The sequence below is a fragment of the Odontomachus brunneus genome, unplaced genomic scaffold, assembly GCF_010583005.1.
Source record: "Odontomachus brunneus isolate Ranch 3 - 2012 unplaced genomic scaffold, Obru_v1 Obru_scaffold_025, whole genome shotgun sequence".
Taxonomy (NCBI): domain Eukaryota; kingdom Metazoa; phylum Arthropoda; class Insecta; order Hymenoptera; family Formicidae; genus Odontomachus; species Odontomachus brunneus.
In genome coordinates this window covers 1,259,951-1,270,964 of record NW_022639475.1, presented here as the reverse complement: position 1 = coordinate 1,270,964, position 11,014 = coordinate 1,259,951, and the positions used below count along the sequence as shown (strand labels likewise).

General features: G+C 49.1%; 1 protein-coding gene across 12 annotated transcripts in view; it reads left to right on the top strand.

Moving 5' to 3' along the window:
- Positions 1–11,014, top strand: part of LOC116842480 (protein tramtrack, alpha isoform) — a 72,936-nt gene that overhangs the window by 32,536 nt on the left and 29,386 nt on the right. For 10 of the 12 annotated variants that reach the window (XR_004377731.1, XM_032811761.1, XM_032811763.1 and 7 more), the window contains 3 exons: positions 6,946–7,387; positions 7,719–8,430; positions 8,544–8,603. Coding sequence is in view for 11 of the 12 variants with exons in the window: in XM_032811761.1 (XP_032667652.1) it covers positions 7,169–7,387; positions 7,719–8,430; positions 8,544–8,603 (991 nt within the window). In the remaining variant the exon portion in view is untranslated. Of the gene's footprint in view, positions 1–109; positions 760–5,672; positions 6,869–6,945; positions 7,388–7,718; positions 8,431–8,543; positions 8,604–11,014 lie in introns of those variants that run through there. The other 2 variants (XM_032811760.1, XM_032811758.1) reach the window with 2 other exon arrangements.

Genomic DNA, 11,014 nt, shown 5'->3' with positions numbered 1-11,014 from the left:
TCTCTCTTCTCTCTCTCTCTCTCTCTCTCTCTCTCTCTCTCTCTCTCTCTCTCTCTCTCTCTCTCGTCGACTTTGTCGCCGCGCTCTGTCGACTTCGACCTCGATCCTGCCGTCGCGAAATTCGGCCGATCGATGGAGCAACCCTCCATTCTAGGACGAGCGTGTTCGCCGGATGCGCGTCCTCGTCGTCGTGCGATCTCCCTCTCCTCACCTCCTTGCCGCCGCGTCTGCAGTTCTCTCCCCTCGCTCCACCGCACCTCCTCCTCCTCCTTTTCCTCCTTCTTCTCCTCCGCGCCACGAAGAAACACGAAGGAGGCGACTATATCGCGGCTGCGAGTCACGTAAATCGCGGACTCGAGGAATCGCGCGGATGTCGCAATCGCGGTAATATCCGCGCTGGTCTTTCTCGCGCGCGAGGGGGCCAGGGGACGGACAGGACGAAAAAGAGACACACGCGTGTGCATGTGTGCATGCATGCGTGTGTATGCACGCACGCGCTCGCGCGTGTTGCACCGTGACGGAATCCCGGCACGGGTGATTTCGCCGAGCGGACACGTACATCCTTGAGCGCTGACTCAGCGGAATGTTCCTCTAATCGATCCGTATCTCGCGCCTTCTCGCGCGGCAGGAGCAGCGCGCGGGAGACGCGAACGGAAAGGATCGGGGAAATAAAGACAGACGAGAACGTGTTTATTGAGTCGTCGATGCGCTCTCGATGGGAACGAAGACTGGGCAGTGGCGGGAACACGCATTGTGAACGTAACTTTATTACATTTCGTGTTACAAAGACGCCGAGGATGAGGCGAGCGGAGATCAGCCGTTGAAACTCGTCTCGACTCAATCGCGAAATAATTGATCGCTCGTGACAAGAACGATGAAGGATACAGCGCCGGAAAAGGGGGGAAAAAGAGCGAAGAGCAAGATGCGCGCGTGTGCGCATGCGTCACGTCTGCGAGCTGAAGTCGCCGCCGTCCTTGCGGAAACGCGCGGTATCCTCTCTCGCGCGCGCGCGCGCGTGAGGCATGTGTATACGCGGAAGAGGAACGCGCGTGTGCTGCGCGCCGGAGAACGCCGAGCGCGAGTCCCCGGCTGCGAGTGTGTGTGTGTGTGCGTCGAGGACTCCCGAGGTTGCTCCAACGCGCGGCAGCAGCAGCGGCGGCGCGATATTTCGCGGCGCGCGAGCCAGCGAGCGCTTGTCGTTCGTTTTGTACCTCGCGGCGTGACTCCGTCGCGCTGATTACGCAACGCGTGGCCATGAGAGCGTGCCCCGCGCGCGAGAATGCAATCGTGTGTGTGCGTGCGCGCACTACACGCACACGCGCGTGCACATACACGAGCGTACGTGCGCACACAAAAGTCCGTCCACGGTGTCATCGCAGGACTGGTTGCGCGCGCGCGATTATCGGATATCGCCGCGGTGTTTACAGCAACAACAGATCGCGAAGCGCACGCGCGCCGATGTTATCGTCGAAATTAACGGGGGTACGGATTCCGCGTTGTGTGATCGTCGATGTTTCGCGAGTCTCGCCGTTTCCTGATGCACGTATGGCAAACGTCGTTTCCACGGTTCCGTAGCAACATGCCGCTGCGGTTTCTCGCGATACTCGCGTAGGTGAAAAAGAAGGAAGGGTTGCGCGCTCGCCGCTTCGGCGGTATAGTTGAGAACCACTATTGTGGTTTAAGCGCGCGCGCGAGAGCGCGTGCAAGGTTCACCACGCGCGTGTAGGCGTGTATGGCGCGCGTGATGACTTGTAGGATGAGGCGAAGGCGCAAAGGCGTATCTCGCGTCTAGGAGTTTACGTGCATAGCTGATATTTGGGCAGCAGGAGCGAAACGCACAAACTCATTTCGTCATGTGCTTTAAATGATCATGGTGTCAACGATATTGAAGACGAGAGCGGAAATATTATTAGTAGCGCGTCTCTCTCTCCCTCCCTCTCTCTCTCTCTCTCTCTCTCTCTCTCTCTCTCTCTCTCTCTCTTTCTCATTATTAAATGTCCTCTGAGCGAAACGGGGCTGCATCGCTACCAGCAACCGGCGTTTTCGCGTAGAAATAACACTGTTTTTTGCGAAAGTCTTTTTATCGACGTTTTTTTTGCTTTTCTCACTTTTTGTCTTTCTCGTCCGCCGATCGAAGCCCGCGGAAAGTAGATTAATCGAGCGGTGGCGGCGGCCGTCACGCGAAATTATGTCGCGTCCTCTCGAGTGGTTGTTCACGATTTCGACTCTGTCGTTTGAGAATCGATTATATTTTGTGCGACAAAGTCGATTCTGACTCGATTCTTCCGACAATTCATTTTTTTTCGCGAAATTGATACTTCAGAATCGACACCAGCAAAAATGAGGTAATTCCAGTTGAGAATATCCACTTGGTAAACCGTGAGTGCTTTCCATGTAGTGACATAAGTCGACACAAGCATAATCCCCTCTTTGTTATTCGTAGAATGTGGAACAAAATAAGATAACGCGCGTATTGCCGATGGTAAAGCACCATATTTATTTTCGAGAAATTTTCACTTCGAATTCACTCGCCTCCTGTCTCCACTTCAATAGGCTAAATTACCGAATATTTTGTACTTCAATATAAATCTATATCTTCTTATGCTGTGGATTAATCGTTTGGAAGTGATGATGACGAAAGCAGGTTAGATCTTACATCACTTACATTTTTACCGGTTCTTTAGAATCGATCATACTTTTTCGTGCCGATTAGTCGATTACGAAAAAAATAGCCGAGTCCTACAAACCGATTCATTTCGGCAGAATCGCGAATGACTACTCTCGTGTGACAATAACACCGATTATGGTGTGACTATTTACGCCGTCCATCCAATGTGACACGCGCACGCGCACCAAGGCAGACAACCGGCAAGCTCGCGTATTGATGATTCGCATTCCTCGTATCTTCGATTATGATGTTTGCGCCGCTTCGGATGAGGTAACGGCGAATTAATCTCGCGGCGCCGTCGCCGCCGCAGTCGTCGTCGTTGAATTCGTTCCTTCGGGTTTTCCTGCGCGCGCTTATTCCCACAACTGTAGAAAAGAAAAGAACCGGCTGCGTTCGAGCGCGAGTATCAAAACGACGATAAGTAAACATGAGAGCAAGAGAGAGAGAGAGAGAAAAAGAAAAAAAGAGAGAGAGATTCTCCGGTGGTTTTTACTTGCGCGCTTACTTAAGTCTCGGAGAACAACGCAGTTGTGTACACTGTCATAGTCATCGTTTACGTCTGGCCCGGTGAGTCCTTTTCGTGCTTGACTCCTCTCTCTGCCGAAAATCGAATTATCGAGGCCGCGGTTGATATCGGTCGGGGATCAAGAAACTTGTTTCTAAGAGAGAGAGAGAGAGAGAAATAAAGATAAATTTATTATGCGTTTTGGGAAAATTGAAGCACAAAAAATAACAATGATGATAAAAATCACCATAGATTGGAAAAAAAATGAAAGGAAAAGTGAAATGAACAGAAATGCGGAAATTACTCGAACCCTGATGTGAACATTCCTTCCGCCAACAAATTCTCAAATGACTAAGAGAGATATATAGAAAGAGAAGGAGGGAACGGGGAGAGAAAGAGAGAGACGCTGGAAAAGAGCAAGACGCAAGCGGCATTTTCGATGCTTTGCACTCTCTTTTAGCAGTGAATATTGTTTATTAAGTAATTGACGCGCGACGATACTTGGACGCTCGTTAAATGACTTGTTTAAACAGAGAGGTAAATAGGGACACACCCAACTCGCGAAGACGTGGAATTAGTTTATATTAATTTCGCGTGCGCCATTGATCGGCGGACTTATTTCTGTCTCTATTTTTCCGCGACACAAAGCGCCGGCTTTTGGATCACGCGAAAGTCAATCATCGATGTTCGCGACGCAAACGGTTTCGTGAATTGTCGGTGCATGTAACGCGCTGTAGCGAGCGCCCTGGTCTCGATAATCGAAAATAATTTGCGCGGTCGGGGGCGAGCTAACGGAAATCAATTCAAGCGGTCGGATATTAGAAAGATCCAACAGCGATAAAACGTTGATTTATTTGTTCTCCGGCAGGCAATCGCCGTATCGAGCCAGGGGCTGTTTCTCATAATCATCGTCGATAACGGATACTGTTTCGACAACAAAAGAATCGCGAGGCACCGTTCTTCGTCCCTTATCGCGGCAATAGTATAGTCAGTGGAAAAAGACAAATGCAACGCTCTTGCCTCGATGAATCTTAGAACACGTTTGCGGTATCCAACAAGGAAATTGAAGTCTGAGAATTACGAAAAGAAGAATTCTCGTTGCGAGACTTCTTGGAGGAAAACTGACTGTTGCTACTTTTCTGTCACTGATTATACACATTAAGCTTCCATAAAATCTAGATATTTATTAGGCCAGCGTTCACAAGCCTCTCTAATCGTTCCAATCGTGTCTGGATATGCGTCTAAAATCATGACTGGTCATTTGTTTAATTTTTCATTTTGTTAACTTGGTATTTCATGTCATAATACAGAGTGTCTGAGTATCCCATATCTCGTGCACATGTAGATTAAGTCCAATTTGAACGCAAAATTCTTTCACCATTTTGCACACAACCACGCAAAATTTTGAGTTATTAATTGAAGAAGGTTGACCAATGATCGCGAATGACGACATCTGCCGTCGTGTAAATTAGATCAGACTGAAAAGAAAAAAAAACTCTACCATTTTACAAATAACCATAATAAGCAGGTTCAGTTATTAATTAAAGAACATTTCTGGTTAACCGCGCGCGATCATTCGTCAGTCTTCTACAATTATAGATCTACGTGGTCGTTTGCAAAATAGTAGAGGAATTTTGTGATCGATTTTACCTAATCTATACGCACACAAGATATGGCACACTTTGTCAGACACCCTGTATATCCAAATGATGGAGAGGTTGGAATTATCAGTGAGTTTTGATCTAGTATATGTTGAGGCCTTGAAGCCTAATGCATAGTCAGTGGCAGGGAGAAAAAGATGGCTGAAGAAGTTGTTGCCACCTTTTTCTCCACTGACTATACAGTCGATGGCAAAAAGATCGCGATACTTTTACTCCGACAAAGTTCAGCGCGCGTCCGGTACATATCCAATGGATAAATTCATCTCCCGAGAGTCAACGAGAAACAAATTTTCCCATCGGACACGAATGTGTGTCGCGAAACTCATTGCGGGGAAAAAAAGTGTTGCAACCTTTTTGCCAACATGACTATACACACACACAAACAGGGTGCATCGATTCGGCGCGGTGCGTCCATTCAATGGGCCGGTCGGCGGATTAACGCTGCACAATGCGGGACGTTTTCGGATTGTATCGCGTAACATCCCTTTTATTTCGCCTTTCGGATCGAAATGTGCGCACGGTGCATTATGGAGTCGCGCGCACGCTGCTGCAACGCGATCGTCTCGTTACGCGTTCGGCCGCGTAATCCGATCGTGCCGCGGGCGTTTTCCGCTTTCGCGGACTAATTGATACCTCTCCGCAGCTCGCTCGCTTGGCCGTCTCGGATGCCGTAATATAATTCGACGTTCCCGCGAGAGTGTGCCGATCCCGATCGTTAAAGGTCGATCTCTCGTTCTCTCTCTCCCTTTTCTCTCTCTCTCTCTCTCTCTCTCTCTCTCTCTCTCTCTCTCCCTCACTCGCGCGCGCGCGCGCTACCTCGCCATGGTGTTGTCGGGCTGCCATTCACCGTGAAAACCGTACGTACGCTCGCGCTCTGGTCACCGACAAGGTCGCGCAAGGTCGCGCAACCATGCTGCTGCATCCATGCGCCATATGCAGCGGTGTATGCACACGTGTATTTGCGTGTGTATATGTGTGTGTCTGTGTGTGCGCGCGCGCGAAATGCAGGTGGGCGACAATATTCTCGCGCGATATTCACTCGTTCGGAAGATAAGTATCTAGATCGTCATAATTAATTAATTAATTCGACAGTCAATCGACGTTTTTTCGGTGCCTGCGCGTTGTATTCTCTCTCCCTTCCTCCCTCCCTCCTATTCTCTTCTCTTCTCTCCCCCCCCCTCTTTCCTCTTCTCTCCTACTTTTGACACTTCGACATTACATTCGCATTCTATCGGCCAGACCCCGCCACTTTATTATTGCGCGCGTTTTTCGCACATGCACCCCGTGCTCGACCCACACACATGCACCACGATTTGCGCGCGAAAGCAGCGGCTCTCCCGGCTATCGATCCGAATGCGTAGAAAATGCTATTGATTCCCTCGGCCGACCCGACGACCTCTTCTCTCCATAGCGACGATCCGAGAGGAGAGGCTGGCGGATATAAAGCTCTCTCTTTCTCCTTGTTCCCCTTTCTCCGCTCCTTTTCTGTTTTTCTTTAATCCTGTCTGGATTGTGATCTCTTTCGTCCCACTGTTATAATATATATATCGCAAAAAGAGCAAAAGTGTAAAAACGGACGATATCAATTAACGAGGATCGCGAACGACAGAGGGAGAATGAGAGTTTTCATTTTAATGACAGAAATAGACAAAAGCGCCTTTTTCTTTTTTGCATCAATTTTGATCGATCGTTCTCTCGCGGTCTCCTCATCTCCGCAGAGACGAAACGTGTGTCGCGCGTACGTGACCGCGCTGGAAGGGGTGAGAGGAGGAGAATTGCATAAAAGGCAAACACGAGTCAGGCTAGTCGTCTATTCGCTGCCTGCCTACGTCCTCCAGGGTCGTACACCCACGTTCAATCCTCTATCACGGTCCTCTCTTCTTCTCAAAGTTGTTTCGCTTATAGTTTCGAGAGCCTAGATATATTATAAGTTGAGAGAGAGAGAATATCTTTCAGTACATCGCACGAAATCTAAAATTCTGAGAACTTGCAAGAGTTTACGAAACAAAGGGTTGAAAGGAAGATACGATTGAGGTCGAAGACATTTGGATTTATTAAGAAGCCGTATTCACACGGCACCCTCTAATTGTTATTTGCTTTTTCTGTGGCAGGTCACGAATAAGACGAACACGATAATCCACGGCCGATGAGGAGCACAGCACGAGGACGAGTAGTAGAAGAAGAAGAAGAAGGAACAGCAGCAGCACGAGCAAACACGAGGAGCTTCGTCGTCGAGGTAGAAAGTGGCGGCGCGGAAAAGCAAAAGGGACGACGAGGACGACGAAGTGGCGGTGGCAGTGGCAACGGCGGGAACGCGACCAACAGCCAGGTCCCATGTTAGCGGACATCAACGGCAATCTGGCGGATCTGAGAAGCGAAGCGATGGCGTCGCAGAGGTTTTGTCTGCGTTGGAACAACCATCAGAGCAACCTGCTCTCCGTCTTCGACCAGCTGCTGCACGACGAGTCGTTCGTCGATGTCACGTTGGCTGTAGAGGGTCAGTTACTCAGGGCACATAAAATGGTGCTGTCGGCGTGTAGCCCTTACTTTCAGGTGAGCCTTTTGTTATCTTTTTTTGGTCGCATATCCATTTTGCTCAATTTTACAATACGTCATTTTATATATATATATATATATATATATATATATATATATATTCTTTTTATATATACAATAGTATAGAGGAGAAATGAGAACAATAAATCCTATAATTCCATCAAACATATTTTAAAGTATAATAAATTTCGAAATAAATAAGATAAGAGAGGCAAAGGAAAGAAATTTTTCCTTTTGTGATATTGAGAACAAAGTTATCCGCTAAATAAATAAATAAGCACAATCTCTTATGACTAACGTGAGCGGTAAAATTGCTTCTCCTGCGCAGGCCCTATTTATCGGTCACCCCGACAAGCATCCCATAGTCATTCTGAAGGATGTGCCGTACGTGGACATGCGCAGCCTGCTGGACTTTATGTATCGTGGCGAAGTAAGCGTCGATCAGGACCGGCTGACCGCGTTCCTACGGGTCGCGGAGTCCCTGAGGATAAAGGGTTTGACGGAGGTGAACGAGGACAAGTGCGATCTGCCGAGTATCACGTCGTCGCTATTGGGCGGTGCTCAGAACGCGGCACCACCGCCGCCACCCAGCCTCCACCGGATCAACCAGATCGGTCCGCATCACCACCATGTCTCACAGAAGAGGTTCCATCATATGTCCAGCCATCCGTTGCTGGGCTCGGCGTTGACCGCACCTAAGAGGAAGCGCGGCAGACCCAGGAAGCTCAGCGGCTCATCGGATACGCCGATCGGTGAGGCCGCTGGTCAGGATCTGCAATCGTGCTCGGGCGCCGATCTCGTCCAAGGCTCGCCGGAGATGATGGAGATGAAGATGGGCCTGGACTTCCAGAGCGAAACGAGCGGCAACGGTGTGAGGAGCGGCCAAGCCAATAATGTGACGGGCTTCGCCAACAATCCCGCCGCTACGGCCTCCTCGGGGAGAAAAGACGAACCAACGGAGAACGGCACTGACACCCCCGAGCCGCCGTTGACGCGGGTCAAGCGAGAACCAGAACCAACGCCCAGTACCTCGGCGCAAGGTAAGAGGAGGCAGTGCACGAAAGTAAGAGAGAAAAAGAGCGAGAGTGAATGAATGTCACTGATATGCGAAAATTGCGAGCCGTATGCTGACGTGCGTCAATGTTGATTTTAGCCTCGGATGAGACATTCGCGCGACCGCACAGTAGGCAAGGGAGTGAGAGTTTCAAACAAGGTAAGATCTTCATCTTTATTCGACTGCGATACACGGAGGAAGCGTCGACAACGACGTGTCTCGCGTTAGTCATACCCAGCGCGACAAATGTTTCACGAACCCTTCACGAATGAACAACGTCCGTCGATGACATCGCGAATAGGATGTCGTGCTCTCTCTGTCTCGAATGGAGAGAACCACGCGCGCGGTCTTGCAAACTGCACTCCATTTCAAAGGATCAATCACGCGATTGTTCGCGCGCGTTTCACATCGCGTATTGTACATACAATCGCGTGTCTATTGAAACGGCGCGATTTTTTAATTCTTTCTTCTCAACTGCATTTATAGATTTTAGATATTTTCTATTCTTTGAGAGAAACGTGCTCTTCGTCAAACTGTATGAATTATTCGATCGTGTCTAACGAGGAAAGAGGGGAGGGAAATCTTCATTCCCCGCGGTACGTTCATGATCCTTGCGCGAAGTAATGTCTCTGATCGATATATTCTTTCTGTAACGGCCGATTGCAAGAATGCCTCGCTAAAGACTGGCCCAAGGTAAGTTCGCGAAGCGTCAGAGCGAGGCAAGATGCAACGCGCGTTCCCGGACTGTAAAACTCGCAGTCTTCTCGTGTATGTCAGCGAAACAGCGCGTGGTTTCGCGGACGCGACGCGACAGCAAGATCACGACGATGAAACTCGCGCGTCCAAGTAGCGGCGAAAATGCTGTCCCGTATAGAGATCTCTTAGCATGGTGTGAGTTGTGGTTCCCATAACCGCGGGCGCGGAGAAGAATGCTGCGGTCTCTCCCGATATTAACCTGCTCTTCGTTATCTTCATTATTATTAGTCTTTCACGTCAAATCTGTGGCAACAATCGTGAACAACAATAGCTATCTCTCTCACACGCACACTCTTCATCCTATTGGCCTTTGATCGCGTAAGAAAAGCAGGGAGTATCGCAGGACCCAAGGAGAGCGATCTCTTTAACGGCGCTGTATCTGTTACACACGCCGAGCATCATTCTTCTCCGCGCGAACCCGAGGACGGGGAAAGAACACACGCTTTTGTGCCGTCCGAACGCTTTAATATTCGCCTCCTGTGAACGCGCCCCGAGGAGCAAGCAAGCGAGCGAACGAACGAACGAACGAACGAACAAGAAAGCGAGCAAACGAACCTCGCGCGGCGGGATTGTTAATAGACGACGCTGTAGACTCTCTACGTGAGAACGACGACTCTCTCGCACGATTCGTCGAGGTCGATCGACGACGTATGAGAATCGGAAGGAAGTCGGCCCAATCGCGATTATCCGACACAAGGGCTTACACCGGGATATATAATTTATACACATATATATATGTACATCTCTCAAATCGACACACTACCAAATCGAGGTCCACTTCGTGACGACGATTTCGCGCGAGAATCCGAACTGATCGCGCGCGTGTCGTCGTGGACGTCGACAAACGTTTTTAACCCAATGTGCTAATGAGTTTGACTTTTCAGAATTATCTCGAGCTGTCGAGAGCGCGGCTCGTCAGTCGTATTGTCGCCTACCCTGCGAGCGCGCTCCTACCTACGATTTTTTTTTCTAGGAGCCCAGCCAGGACTCGCGACAACGACGAATTTGTCGAACTCGCGAAATCGCGCGCGCGCGCGCGCGCGCCCGCAGACAATTCTCGCGAATAGAATAAAATAAAACCCCCCGCGACTCAGGCTGTATCACACGATACCGGAGATTCCCTCGCGAACTCGATCATTTCCGAAACGAAACGCACACGATAAAATACAACAGAGTGTAGAAATCTAAACAAAAAAAAAAAAAGAATGTTTCGACGTGAGAGGAAATTCCGCGTCTCCGGAGCTTGCATCTCCGAGGAAAAAGGGAAAAAAATACGAGAAAAAGTAATAGTAAAAAGCGACTTGTCGACAAGGTAAAGCGTTAAAAAAAAAACAAATTTCCCTTCCTGAACGCGAGCGGTATGTTCAAGTCGCGAGAGCAGAGAGAGAAAGAAAGAAAGAGAGAGAGAGAAAAAGAGTCGAGATGCAAAATGGAAAGGATACAACGAACGAAACATACGCACGCACACGTGTGCGTGCATGCGTAAACAAAACTGCAACACACACTAACATACGTACATGCGCACCACACACACACTCACACATACACACACACACACACACACATATACGAGAAAAGGAGTTTAAAATGTACTAGAAAGAAAGAGGAAGCGCCGTCGTTTCTCGTTAATGAAAAGAGTTCGCGCGTTCATACTTGGAATCCGGATCCGAAGATCACGATCCGTGACGAGAATTTCGAAAAACCGGGGGGGATCCCCTTCCCTCGTGTGAACAACGCGTCTGTTGCGAATTAATCGCCGATTGCACCCGAAACATATATTGTGTATATATATATATATATATATATATATATAT